At 31.8% G+C, this 15,988-nt stretch overlaps 1 protein-coding gene across 1 annotated transcript in view; it reads right to left on the bottom strand.

Moving 5' to 3' along the window:
- The window catches only part of LOC126166000 (estradiol 17-beta-dehydrogenase 2-like), a 413,320-nt gene that overhangs the window by 65,809 nt on the left and 331,523 nt on the right, over positions 1 to 15,988 (bottom strand). The window contains exon 4 of the mRNA XM_049920367.1: positions 2,679 to 2,811. Coding sequence (XP_049776324.1) covers positions 2,679 to 2,811 — 133 coding nt within the window. The remainder of the gene's footprint in view (positions 1 to 2,678; positions 2,812 to 15,988) is intronic.

Here is a 15,988-nt window from a genome sequence, read left to right as displayed (position 1 = left end):
GGACGGTAGAACAGGAGTTCAATAGAGGGGTGACATCAGTGGAGGCAGCCAGAAATATTTACGCCGTGCATGACGATGATGCCATTGGACAGAGCACGGTATGAAAATGGTTTTCTCGCTTAAAGGAGGATCGTTTTGACATTAGTGACTTTGCACGTCTAGGAAGACCTTCGGCGTTTGGTGAATATATTGAAATGCTTTAATCCACAATGATCCCTGTCAGTGTATTCGAGTACTGGCGGATGAGATGAAATGTGACCGTTCTACCACGTGTGACATTTGCATGCAATGGGGACGGTTCACAAATCTGGTATGTGGGTACTGTATTCTCTAAGCCAAAATCACAAAAATCAGCGGGTGGGCCTATGTGCATCTCCGCTTGCGCGTCATCCATTGATTCATGAACAACGCCGACGATTTCTATTCTTACAATGTAGGCTTTCACGACCGGTGTTGTCTTCAGTTGAAACTTCCGGGCTGAGAGGCGGTGATCGATGTATAAAATTTCTACCTAACGTTTCGCCTCCATCTGCGGGAGACATCTTCTGAGGTCATCCGGCTACTGCCATTGAGGCTCCAGGTACTCTCGCATTTATAGAGCGCATAGAGGGCACCACCATTCGTCACGTGATGCCTACGGTATGCCTATCTTTGGAAGGCGTCATCATTCTCGATTAAGAGTAATCGATTGTCATTCTGCTGGCGCAACGTCGAATCCGTATTTTGTCCAACTTTAAAACTTCCTCCTTTCTATTAAAATTGTTATGGTGTTTGTGAATTTCTGTTGCTTCTCTACACATGCGCGCATGATAATGGGATGTTCGTGCTAGAACGCTTGTCTCGTTAAATTTAATTTCGTGATTCCCATGTCGAAAAACATGCTCAGCTACGGCCGATTTTTCGATGTGTCCTGACAGTTTCTTTTATGTTCGGCTAAGCGGGTGTTTACACTTCTTTTCGTTGTTCCAATATATGCTGTCCACAACTGCATGGAATTTTGTGTACCCCAGGTGTTGCTAGGGGATGTCGGGCGTCTTTTGCAGTTCTTAAATATTCCTTACTCTTCTTGGTGGGTCTGAAGATTGTTTCGATCCCATACTTGGCCAGAACTTTCCGGTACTTATTAATGAAAACTTTTCCAGTAGGTGACTGTTGTTGCTCTGGACTTCTGGCTTCATTTCTTCTTTGATGGAGGGCTCGATCAATTTCCTTGCTGGTATATCCGTTTTTCATAAAGGCTTACCGTAGGTGATCCAGTTCATCCTGTAAGTGAGCGGGCTCGCAGATTTTGTTGGCTCCGTCCACCAAGGTTTCCATGACACCTCTCTTTTGCCTAGGATGATGGTTGGATTCCTTGTAGAGGTATCGATCCGTGTGAGTGTTCTTTCTATATACCTTGTGGCCCAGCGTGCCATCCACCCGTTTAATTACCGACACATCCAGGAAATCGCATTTAATAGAAAAGAGGAAGTTTTAAAGTTGGACAAAATATGGATGTCGACGTTACGCCAGCAGAATGACAATCGATTACTCTTAATCGAGAATGATGACGCCTTCCAAGATAGGCATACCGTCGGCATCACGTGACGAATGATGGTGCCCTCTATGCGCTCTATAAATGCGAGAGTACCTGGAGCCTCCAGTGGCAGTAGCCGGATGACCTTAGAAGATGTCTCCCGCAGATGGAGACGAAACGTTAGGTAGAAATTTTATACATCGACCACGGCCTCTCAGCCCGGAAGTTTCAACTGAAGATTTCTATTCTGTACAGTTACTGGTGAAGAAAAATGGTATCTTTACGCTAACATAAGGAAAATAAAGGTATGGTTGAGCCTGAACAAAGTAACAACTCCCTGTACAAAGACCTTCGCGCATCCACAAAACATGTCATGCATCTGGTGGAATAGCGACCGTGTGGTGTACTGCGAATTGCTTCCCCGAGGTGTGACTATCACCGCTGACAATTGTTGTCAACAACTGAGACGAGACGCAGTCCAAGAACAACGACCAGGAAGACTACGTGAAGTGATGTTACTCTACTATAACTCTCGCCCACATTGTAGCAGAATGCTAGACTGACAAAAAACACTATACAAGAGTTGGGTCGGGAAGTCATTCTACGCACACCTTATTCTCCTAATCTTGCACCCTCAGAATTTCCGCTTTTCCACTCTCTGTTGAATGACCTTCACGGAATTTCCTTTCCGGATAAAGATGCCTATGAACAAGGCTCGACGAGTTTTCCTCAAACCGCGTGTTTTCTACAGTCGCGGAACCGAGAAGTTGTCCCAGTGTTGGCAGACTGTTGTAAATAGTGATGTAGTGATATTGATTACACTCTCTGTTATGTATATATGTTCTGTTTTAAACTTATGGGTAAACGCTGCGAAGTTATGCACCAACCCAACTAACCATCGCTACCATTGTATTTATCTATATGTAGCTCTACAGTATACTGAAATTGTTGTCCAGCCACGATCTATGACCTTGCTAATGCGACCATACGTAGCGTACAACTTGTATAATATTATTGAACAAAATTTGATAATTTTAGAACACTGCGTAAGAGGACAGGGTTAACTTATCATTAATGGGGTAATACACTTGATTCGGTACACATGATTTCCTGTCTAATGCACCGGAAAACTTGCAGGTGGTACGTACCATAATATACTCACCCATACAAAGTCGGTTGGACAGAACAGACCGTGACGGACCATTTCTTCATTTCCATTCTCAGCACGTCAGTAAACATTATCAGTGCGCTTTTGGATAGGCAGTAGGGACTCTGCATCGGGATTGGCACTCTTCCTGTAACGTCAGAAACTTCGTCTTAAAGTCATCGTTCATCTTTGTTTCGTAGTTATTATTGTGTTATTATTGCTACGAGTTAAGATGGCTCTGAGCACTATGGGACTTAACATCTATGGTCATCAGTCCCCTAGAATTTAGAACTACTTAAACCTAACTAACCTAAGGACAGCACACAACATTTGCTACGAGTTAACCTGCTTAGTTCATAGTCACCTACTACGTTTATCAATTTCTTGTAGGTATAATATATTCGGAAAAATATGACTTGTTAATGTCGATTGCGTACTACAGCTTTTATGTTTACGATTTTATATATCTTTTTGTGAATAAAGAATTATTAACGCTGTATACCTGTTATATAGGAAGGCGCGCTGTAAAGTAATCTCTTGAAGATTTTTAAATGAAACAAACTTCATTAACATTCAACATCTTTTTTCTTCATATCAATATATTTATTTCTCAACATAGTCATCCTGATGACGAATAAAATTCTTCAAAAGAGGGATCAGTTTGTTGATATCGTCGCTGTACCCTGTTTGTTGAAGGAGCCTCACCTGTGCTTGTACCGCTTCATCACTATCAAAGTGAAGTCCTCCAAGGTGTTCTTTAAGTTTTGAAAACACTCTGACCTCTGTACATAAAAGTTTGTTTGCGTGGCCATGTTCCACAGCATACACAGAAATGTGTGTTTTGTAAATAAAACCGCCTTTTCTTGCTGCAACTGTAATTTATTTCTCCCAGATTCCTTTCGCCTTTTTTGTGGGATCTAGAACGATATAATTTTTTAACATGTTTTATTTTTATATTATGAAACAGTTACCGTCGTCTTTTTATGTGAATAAGTAATCAGTTACAGTTTGTTGGCACCTGCGTTTCCTCTCATCTGGTCTGAAGGTCGCCCTACCACTTCATTTCCGAAACAAACGCTCGTTTTTATATTCCGTACTTTTTCTTTCGCACTGTTCAACATGTTTATCCTTATTTTTGTGGTGCACTATTACTCTTTTGCCACTAGTTACAGATATTTGCTCGAACACTGTGCTCTTAAAGACGTAAATATTGTGAGTTCATCATGGTAGACAATCCGAACAGGAGGAAATACGTAATGCACTCACAATATTTACGTCTTTAAAACGCGACGTGAGCTGTTTGATAATATAAAAATAACACATGGTAGAACAAAACTATATTGTTCCAGATCCCACTGTAGATGCCACAGAGTAAAAAAAAAAGAAAAGAAAAGAAAAGGCGCAACTTGGCTGGGAGAAATAAACTGCAGTTGCAGCAAAAAGAGGTGGTTTTATTTGCAAAACAAATATCTCTGTACATACGTTGAGGTTAGCCCCATCGTTCCGATCATTACAAACACCAACAACACAACGCTGCACGTAACTGATGTCGACACAGTCATCATCGTAGACAGCTTTCATTCTTGTGTGGATTTTCATTGGAGGCACGTTTTTTGTAATTAGAAACTTGGTTACAGTACGCTATTTCTCACACACCGGCATAGTTACGTTAGTTCAAACGGCTCTTAGTACTATGGGACATAACATCTGAGGTCATCAGTCCCCTAGACTTAAAACTAATTAAACCTAACTAACCTAAGAACATCACACACATCTTGTGAATGACTTCCTTCAGGATAACGACATTGTGGCCAGCATATTCTCGAGACATGAACCCTATCGAACATGCCTGGGATAGATTGAAAAGGGCTATTTATGGACGACGTGACCCACCAACCACTCTGAGGGATCTACGCCGAATCGCCATTGAGGAGGGACAATTCGCACCAACAGTGCATTGGTCAACTTATGATAGTATGTCGCGATGAATACAGGCATGCATCAGTGCAAGAGAACGTGCTACTGGGTATTAGAGGTACTGGTGTGTACAGCAATCTGGACCACCACCTCTGAAGGTCTCGCTGTATGGTGGTACAACATGCAATGTGTGGTTTTCATGAGCAATAAAAAGGGCGGAAATGATGTTTATGTTGAGCTTTATTCCAGAGCTATTCTAGAACTTGGATACAGTTGACCAACTAAGGATGTAGCGATTCATAGAAATCTCTTCATTAAATTTCTCTGTCCTCACTCCGTAAGTTGTATCCAGCTGACATCTTATATCAGCTTTGCCAAGCGTAGTGAATTCGATGCTACTGTTTATGTGTAGTTCATTTAATTTATGTTTTTTTAACTTTGTCAGCTATGTGTTTAATGTCTTTTACACATCCAAGGACGTTCTGTAACATTCATTATCTGACACTGGTGACAGAAGAAAGCATTTCATATTTCATATCCATACAGCCAGTCCGCATGTTTATGTAAAGTAGTGGTAAATAATCTGGTAAAACGACTTTTGCACGCACTTTGAATCTGTACAACGTTTAAATCAGGAGTTGGCGGTCCTATCCCTTTCAGATCCAAAATTTTCTAAAAAACTGAGATTTCGGTTATCAATAGTTAAAATTTTACATGACTTACACCATTCACTCTTAACAGAAAACTAGCGCCTACAAGTACCACATGCCCAGCACTATTCATATATCAACCAACTTACTATAAACCCACCCTACCTCACACATTTATTGCCTGCCTTTAAATTGCTGGGACTGTTCGCCAAGAGTCCGACAGTCGACAGTTAACGTTGATCATTCACATACAGGAACTGGTAGCATACGAAAATTAAATAATATTTTTATTTCACAATCACATACATTCACATACCGGAACTGGTGGCATACGAAAATTAAATAATGTTTTTATTTCATGAAGAGCACATTTTTTAAAAATTTCCTGTTTTAAAACCAAGATCTTCCAGCTAAAAATTTATCTTTACCCACGAACAATATTTTCATTTAATTAAAAAATGAAAATTATTTTGTTAAAATTTAGTATTCTACAAGCTACATTTAATCAGTTAAAGATTTAAAAAATACGAAAATTCTTAATTTTATTTAAACACAATGACATGAAATGAATGATCTTTCCTTTGTTTTTTACTTAACACAAGGGCGTTCAAAAAGAAACGATCTGGAGGCATAATTACAAAAAGCAGTACCTGCATGTTAGAAGTATTGACCCTGGCTTGTCCCACTGTGACGGAAGGTGGTGAATGAGTGTCTCATAAAATTTCTGGGGCTGCTATGTTAACCACTTCCACACGTACTGCTGGATATCATTTTCCACACGAGTGCAGGAAAGGCTTTGTCGATGTTCTTCTTTGACCAAGATGGGCCCCTTCTCATTCACTTTCTGCACCATGGGACAACAGTGAGTGTCCAGTGTTACTTGCAAACCTTGACCACTCTTCGCCAAGCGATTAAATCAAAACGAGTAGGCAATCTCATCTGTGGGATTATTCTGCTCCATGACAGTGCAAAGCGTATACAGCAAATGCAGTAGCGGAACTCCTGCAGAAATTCAAATGGGAGGTTCTCAGTCAACCTCCGTACAGTCCGTACCTCTCTCCTTGTGATTATGCCCCTTTAAAAAGGTTCTGAGAGGCAAACAATTCACCTCTGATGACGATGTCCAGCTGTACATGTGGAAATGGTTAACATCACAGCCCCAGGAATTTTATGAGACAGCCATTCACTGTCTTGTGTCACAGTGGGACAAGTGTCTCAACAGCCAGGGTCAATACTTCTAACATAGAGGTATTGGTTTCTGTAATTATGCCTTCAGCTCGTTAACTTTTGAACACCTCTTATACATAAAATTTAATCCAACAATTTTTCTCTAATTTATCATTGTCTTCTGAAAATATTTCAGTGTAACAGTCTGGAAGAGTTATTTCATGTTATCATCTAAAAGTAATAATATAACTGTTTGACCATATTTGCTCACCAAAATTTCAGCTTTTGAAATATTGTAAGATTATTTCTTGCATAACTATTGCTATAATTGTTAAGTTCAGTTACTAAATTTTCAACACTGCCATCCATGTTCATTTTGTTTTGCTTTTAGTTACATAGAAAAAAATTAGATTTAAAAAAATTAAAGCTTCTATCAAATGTTTTTATTATTTAAATCTATATTTATCAAAGGTTTTAATTTTTAAAATCTAAATTTTTCTGTTTTTGTACCCTCTATGTTTCTGGAAAGACTTCAAAAGGAAATGTAAACATAAAGTTAACTTCTTTAAATCTTTTTTTAATTTTTATAAATTTTTGTATTTCAAAATGTTCAGATAATAATGTATATAGTGAATCACAAGTTAAATTCCTTAAAACATTCAATCTTCTAGACATATTTATAATCTAGAATGTATAGTTTGGAATAAAATTGAATGGACTTACACTGACATCGTTGTTTAAATGTGTTATTCTTAAACTTTATTCGTAACTTTTAGATAATTACTCAGTGGATCAAGTTTTCAAAATTCTTGAGGAAAAATTTCATTTTATCCATTTTTTTACTTAGATATTTTATAATTTAACATGAGCAAATAAAGAAGAATCATTTAACTGATTGTTTTGTTGATGAGTTTAGAAAACAACAAAACTAAGGTATGATACATCAAATTCAGCAGAATTATTATAATTAGTAATATCTAGTTCAAAATTTGTTTTTCCATTTAATCCTGCAATTTCAATTGTTTGTGGTACAAAACAAGAAATTTGAATTTTTGGATTTTTCAATCTTTCTTTTTCTAGTGGAAGTGAGTATTCTGGTTCATATTTAATAACGGGAACACGAATTTCCATACTTTTAGTAACAATTTTCTTTTCTTCTGAAAGTGTAATATTATCATCATTACTAGCCCATCTAAGATTAGAATCTTCTTGATCTTTTCTTGAACTCCAAGTGAAAACCTGTTAAATTTCCATCACGAATTATTTCTTTGAAATGTTTAAAAGTACTCCAATAATTCTAAATGATGAAGTACTTCATTTTGTTTGTCTTCAATTTACCATTGCCAAGAATGTCCTTCCACAGTTAATTCATTTGAAAGAGATGAAGTTAATCGAAAAAGAGTTAATGACAGATTAAATGATCTTCTGTTGTAGACCAAATAGTTATTTCTTTTCTAATTTAAGAATGTCAGATAACTTCAACACATAATTATCAATTAGTTTAATATTTGATTTTCCATCATACACTGAAAAATCTGTTCTATCTGTGTGAATGACATCATATGCATATAAAGCTGTGAATAATTAGGATGAATTCAACAGTAATTACTGTTTCCTTGTTGACACTATTTAAATTATCTTTTGTCTTTTTTTAACCAGAAATGAGTAAAATTGGAAATTCTCGATTCTGTTCATGATTTATTAAGGAAAAATTTATTAATTTCATTTTAAAATTACTGTTACACTGTCACCATTGACATCAATGAAATTATCATTTTCATCAGTTACAGTTATTTCTAAATTCTGAATAGGATTAAAAATTGGAATATATGTGGGATAATTTGATTCATAAATTATTGGTCCTCCATACTCGGCATTTGGTTTAAATGAAAAAATAATATTAGTTCCTCTATGAAAATGATCAGTACGTTTAGCAAATGCCCCATCAACCAAAGTAAAATTTATATTTATTAATTCAAATGGAATAATCTTAGGAACATCGTTAGCAATAGTTTACCAATTAGCTTCAATAATTTGATTATTAAATCGTAAATCTCTTGCAATACAACCTACTTTACCCAGAAATAATTTAACACCACTCTCAATAATTACTCTGTTTAAAACTGATCTGTTTTACGATGTGTATGAGGTTTTTTTGATTGAATAAATTTTTCTGAACTTTTTAAACTATACTGACCAACAGGAATCTGTTCTTTGTTACAAAAGTTTTTTATTTGTTGATGTAATATCGGGAGTTAAAATGTTAATAACATCTAAGCAGTAATACATTTTTAATGGTTCTCATATTTGTAGAGCTAACTGTTTTTGCAGAACAGATGAATTATCACTCAAATGAAAAAATCTACTCATTTATATTAATAAAATTTATGTAAATATATGACTGAGTGGGAATGGATAATGAGAATTCTAGAAAAGAAATTAAAAATAAACACAGTGACCTTTTTACCAAATTTTATTTGATGTTCAATAATAGCATTGGCGGTTGAGAAAAAGCAATGTTAAAGATTGATTATTATACTCTATCTCTAAGACAGTTAAACTGGAGAAAAATTAATCATTTGTATATTTATTATATTAGTACAGATCAGTCCAAATATCAACTATTTATAAAAAGATGTGAAAAATGTGTTGATAAAATTAATGAAAAGATTGCTACTTTTACTGAAAATAAGGATGAACTTATTCCATTAGATGAATGTGAAAATAGTTCAGTTATAGTTTTTGATGATATCATTCTTGAAACTCAAGATACAGTCCTAGAATATTTCACTAGAAATAGACACAAATCAATGGATTTATTATTAAAGTCAGACAAATCCAAAAATAATGAAATAATTATTATGTGATAATCTCAATTTTTAAAATGTTTTCGGAGAAGATAATACAAATTGAGATCATTGTTATCATGAATTTGATTGTCATGATTTAACTTTCTATGATTTTAAAGAAACATGTAGTAAATGCTGGAATAACTCTACACATTAAACACAGATGTTGAACATAAATAACGAACATAAATGTTAAACATAGTGACACACATAAATGCTGAACATAAGATGAACATCAACATAGGACATAGACACTGAACATCAACAATGAACATAAATGATAAACTGATCTAAAAATGACATTCTTTTAACCTTTAATAAATGTTCCAAAATCCAAGTCAGAGTTTGTTAAAAAAGCTAGGCGAATTAGATGAGTAAAAGAACAATTAAACGAAAAGATTAAGACAAAAACAACTGAAACAACGAAGAAAAAACAACTAAGAATGGAATAAGAAAAATTTTAAAAAGATCAACCAGTTTTGGTGCAGTTGCACAGGTTAAGTAAAGAATTGAAGGATCAGAGTACAATGTGATAAAAGGTACTGAATGAAGTACACAAGCTGAAACATAAATAATTCCTTATAATCAACATTATTTAGAAGAGTTTAATGATCCTTCAACAGTTAATCAGTATGATAGTGATAAAAGAGATTATACATTAAGTATATCAGAAATTTATAATTTGTTAGAGAATAATGAAAAAGAAAGAAAAGATTAAAAGACAAAGATGTTAAAAAATAAATGCAAGTGAAAGAATATTAGAATTTATCAATTATAGTGAAAACACTCTCTTTGGATTAAGACCTGTTGGTAATTTTAAACATGTTGGTAAATATCCTGTTGAATTCAGTGGTAATAAATTAAAAATTTGGGGAAAAAGGATATGAAGGTACTGATGGATTAATGAATCTGTTAACTTAACAACAAATTGCTATGGATGATTTAGGTGATGAATTTGTTTCTGTTGATTTACAAAATTATGCCAGATTTTATAGACTCATAAGCTGTATATAATAAAAGAAATCCAAATAAAATAAAATCAAGTAAAGGAAATAAACATAGTAATTTGATAAAAACAATGGATGACAATTATTTTCCCAGTTTTTTAGAAAGAAATTTTAGAGATTCATTTCAAATAGCTGATGTAGGTTTTATGAAAAATATACAGAAAAAGCCACCAAACATGTTTGGTTGAATTATATTAGAGATATAACAGATAGATTAACAGATTCATGGTGAAGAATTAGCTGGAAATAAAAATTATTACAATGAAATATGTGGAATAGCACAAACGTTCACAAATAAATTTGGTGATTTTATTATTGATAATCCAAGAAAATTTCCACGTTTAATTATTTTTTGAGCAATCTTATCCACATGTTTTGTAAATGAGAAAAATCCTGGAAGGGTAAAGGATTTGTACATATATTAGTTGATAAATTGCCTTATGAAATGAATCTTTCTGGTTATAATTACTGTGGTCCTGGAACACAATTAGAAGAATGATTATCTGGAGGAGATCAAGGAATAAATCCATTGGATGAAGTTTGTAAAAAAACGTGATATTGGTTATAGAGATAATAAAGATTTAAGAAGAAAGACTCAAAGCACATAAAGAACTTCAGTTAATTTCAAAAGGTAGAATGCATTCTTCAGATGCTTCCATTTATGAAAAATTAGCTGCAACTGTAGTTAGAGGAATGTTGTACAGAAAACGAAAATTAGGAATGGGATTAAATGTTGATGACAATGGTTGGGGTTTATAAAAAATTCCTTATGACTTTCTAATCTATATAAAAAACCTTTAGCATTGATTATACATTGCTACCTAATGGCAAGCCAAATAAAAAAGAGAGGGAGATAAGAAAACTGGTGTTATTTTACTTATTACATCAGGTATTCCAGTTGTGAAAAAATTATTGAATATCTCACTAAAAAGGAAGAAGGTTCAAAACATGAAGGTGGATTTTTACCAGTTTTACTTCTTACATTAGGTGAAATTGGTTCCTTAGCTGGCGGTTAACAGCAATTACAAAATCAGTTCATGATGAACAAAGAATGATAAATAATTAGAAGAAAAGAAAAGACATAAAGAAACAATGGAGAAAAAAGGAGAAGGGGAAAAAATTACAAAAATTAGTTACACAATTAAATATCAAACTTTTCATCATGCATTCATGACTGATGAATTACCAAGTCATTCTAAAGAATAAGAATCTGGAATAGTAACTTTAGATACATCTGATCATCTTGGTTCTCACTGGACATGTTATCATAAGAACAAAGATATAAAAATTTTTTGATTCATTTGGTAGTAATATGCCAAAACAACTAGTTAACTATTTGGGAAAAATGTCATATATTGTATGCTGAAATAATTCAGACCTCAAACGAATTTATTTTCTCTCATTTATACTTATTTGTCTCGATCTATTATCAAACAGTTACACCTTTAATGAATTTTAAAGTTAATAAATGGACACTTTTGGAAATAAGGGATATGCGAAAAACACTGGAGAATTAGAAAAACCTCAAAGATACACATTTATCGATACATCCTAAAATGAAGGAAGAATTAGTGTCTGAAATTAAAAAAGAAAACAATCATCAGAGCCAAAAGAAAATAATTAAAGATATTTTATGTTTTTGGTTATGAATAAACCCAAAAGTAAGTGGTACAATCAAGCAGTTCCACAAAGAAGTAGTTAAATTTTTAAATCAATGAAACATTAAATTACTTTTAAAGGTAGAAGACCAGTAGATTTAAAAGATCTAATAAGAGGCTATGATGCAGATATGAAACAGTACTTATAAAAGGATTTCTCAAAACTTGTTAAAAAAATCTGAATACACAATTATTCTAAGGCAATTTTAATGAAAAGGTTAATGAACTTAATAATACTAATGTATCAAACTGCTTTACAATAAAGGAAGTAGAAAAAGGTTTCCAGATTATTTCCTAAAAACTAAATTTAACTCAATACTAAAATGAATTCAGTTATCTGAATGATGAAATATATGGAAACAAATTAGTGCATTCACATTCATGACTAAGGTATACAAAAAATTCACAGTTTTGAATACAATTTTAGACATAAAATAATTATTGATGTTGGGAAGAATATTAACAAAGATCCAAAATTTGATGCATCTGATATCACTGTAAGTGTATCTAGTGATCTATATGAAATAAATAACAGTAATTAATTAATAATGGTACATAAATGAAATTTTGTACCCTCAAGATTAAAAGAGCCCATTAAAATTGTACCAACAGATGTTGATTAATTACATTAGGTGAAATTAAAATTTGGTGATTTTTTATTCCATATAAATAGAGAACCGCAATCAAAGATGCTGCTTGAAGTGAAAAAAAATTTACTGAAGTTCAGAATCCTTCAGAGTAACAACAAAAAAAAGGAAAACAAAGCATAGAATTGCTTTTTCAATTTCTTAAATTAAAAAAAGTAAATTTGTTACAAGCTGTTTCGTTGCACAACCTAACATTCGTGAAGAAATTATTCATGACTTACATAAACCAATGAGAAAAAATCTTAAATGAAAAATATGTAATTTTTTCGGTATTGATTATTTATGGCAAGCTGATCTGGTGGAAATTGATTGAGGAGTTTCAAAAATAAGGAAAGTATATATTTATATATTTGTTAGCCATTATTGACATTTCTTCAAAATTTGCTTGTGGTATTCCAGTTACAGATAAAACAGGTAAAATATTGATGAGTCTCGTGAAATAATATTTAGAAAGCGATCACTAAGAAATTCACCAACAGATAATGGCAAAGGACTTTATAATAAGGAATTTCAAGAATTAATAAAAAAGTTATATTAATCATTATTGAATATTTTCTGATTTAAAAGCGTATGTTGCTGAAAGATTTGTTAGAAGAATTAAAGGAAGATCCTTTTATTGCATATAGTAACATAAAACATTCAATAATATGAGTGGGACCAAAAGATGTAAATGAAGGAAATGTAAATATCTGAGTGAAAACTCTTTAGCTAACTAATTAGGTAGAAAGTAATACGGAATATAAAATTGATGATAAAGTAAGAAAAAGTAAATTAGGAGGAATGTTCGAAAAAGATATACTGCAAATTGTGCAACATAAATTTTCAGGCTGAAGATGTAAATCATTCTAATCAAATCACATATAAATTTCTCATGTAAATTAAAAGATTTAATTGTAAAGAATTAAAAGCAAATTTTTATGAACAAGAACTACTGAAAACACAATTTCCAGATGTTTATCTCGTTGAAAAAGTTTTAAAAAAGAAGAGAAATTATGTACATATTATATGGTTAGGACTTCATAATTCATGTAGTAATTAAGTAAAAATGGGACTGCTTTATAAAATGATTCTATATAAATAGAAAATCTAAAAACTGTGCAACTACAACTAGGAAATAAAGGATGTCATAAACTCAGTAAAAAACCACTTATCGATCTTACTAACAGTAATAGTGAAATAATGTGTCATATAATTCTTCTATTCTAAAATTTTTAACATTTACATATATATGGCATTCAAGAAATGAATTACTATCATTACTGATTATATTAGATAGGAAAATCCATTTAACGAATAACATTGGAGAGATATATATCAATGTTTCAAGAATTATCTGAATATTTTATAAGAGAATTTCAGGACAAATCAGACTGGAAAATCGAAGCATCAGGAATGACCTGAAGATTTTATAAGAGAATTTCAAAATAAAATTGTTTGGTCAATTATATTATGTAGTAAAAAACTGTCAGAAGATTTGTGAGTGAATTTAAAGTTAAAGTTAAATCGCGATGATATTTTAGGTAAGCACATTTTATCAGAAGATTTTATCAGATAATTTCAAGATAAAATTAACTAGTTAAATATTGGAATAGTCCAAAAATTGTCAGAAGATTGGATTAGAGAATTTCAAGATAAAGTTCCTTTGTAATCAAAAATTATTTGAAAATTTTATGAGAGAATTTAAGGACAAATTAGATTGGAAAAAATAAAATTGTTTTATGTTCCAAAATTGATCTTTCAATATTTTTATATGAATGGAGTTAGATACTGAAAATTTAAATATGTTTTGTTTATAATGTTATGTTCATTATGTTTCTTGTTTTACTGTATAAAATAGCGCATATTTTAATACTGAAAAAACTGAATAAGAGTGTCCATATGAGGGAATAATCTGAAACTTTTAATTTGAATCACTTGAATAAGACGGTTTTGATAGTTTAAATTTATTAGATGTATATAAAAATCATTATGAATGTAGTAACAATTTATAAAATGAAAAATGCTCTTGTATATTCAGTTTTTTTCTCAGAAACGAACACAGGTTTAATTATATCAGTATACAATTGATCTTGAAAATAATTATTCAAAACAATTTCGACGGCAAGCAATAACCAATCTTCCGTTCATTCTTCGAAAGTAATATGATTTCAAACATTTTTAAATATATTAATCATTTAATTTAAAAATAACAAAAGGAAATCTTAGTTTTTCATCATTTTATTGAACAACATTTGGTAATATACTAGTTATTTTTTCAAGACCTTCATGCAAAATTTCTATAGTTCTGTCATATATTTCAGCAGATCTTTTTATATGATAATCCTTAACTTTATTTAAACTTGTAAAAGTGGTTTCCACAGATATCTATCATATCTATTCTGTCTTTATGTTCTCCATGTTCATGAATAGATGTTAAAACTTCTTCATAAATCTGGTCTTGAAAATCTTCAGCTTGTTTGAGTTTTGATTTCATAATTTAAAAATATAATCCTAGTTCATACATAAATATTGAATATACATGTAACTGCTGGTTACACTTTAATTTTTATGTATTTATTTTTAACATTATCATCTAAATCATTTCCAGAATCTGAATAACCCAAAATATCACATACATCCTTGGCTTTAAATCATGGAATATTACATTCATCACACTTTTTTATTGTCAATATATGTTTGTTATTTTTAATATCTGATAATTTACCCATTTATGTATAATAAAATTAATTAAAATGTAATTTCGTAATTTTAATCAATTTTTTCTTTCTAATTGGAAAGTGTAAATAATGTGATTTGTTCACTGTGTAATTAAAAAAGAGAAGTTCATAAAGAGTTAAGAATTACAATTAAAAATATGTTTTGAGGAATTGACTGTATTGATTATGTAAGAATGAAACCAAAACAATATTGAGAAAATAAATCAGAAAATACGAAAAAACTTAACAATAACTGGAGTGAAAAGCTTTTTGTTGTGACAGATGTAAAATAGAAGTCAAAAATTCTTCTAAACATATTCATAGATGTGATTCAAAAGGAGAAAGAAGCCTTTGATTAACAGAAACATATATAGAAGTATTATCAAAAGGTTTTTGTATTTATTTGTATTTATTTTTAAAGTACATATGAAAACACTTTACAATTTGGATATCATAAGAAATATTAAAAACTGATCAGTTAAGTTAATTATTCTCACATTAACTGATTAATTTTATGATGAATGTATGGTAAAGTATTTATTCCATCGTGTAATACAATCCATTTATCATTGTCAGTAAGTTAAATAATTTTATTGCATTCTACTGTAAGCAATTTGCATTTAAAAGATGTAATTAAATTCATTTTTCTATATTGTATAATTTTGTCATCTACAAAAATTCTGTAATTATCAAATGTATTTTCACTTTTTACAACAGATTTTTTAACTCCTTTA

This window comes from Schistocerca cancellata, chromosome 1 (genome assembly GCF_023864275.1).
Source record: "Schistocerca cancellata isolate TAMUIC-IGC-003103 chromosome 1, iqSchCanc2.1, whole genome shotgun sequence".
Lineage (NCBI taxonomy): Eukaryota > Metazoa > Arthropoda > Insecta > Orthoptera > Acrididae > Schistocerca > Schistocerca cancellata.
The sequence above is the reverse complement of the archived record's forward strand: the minus strand, read 5'-3'. Positions and strand labels throughout refer to the sequence as shown.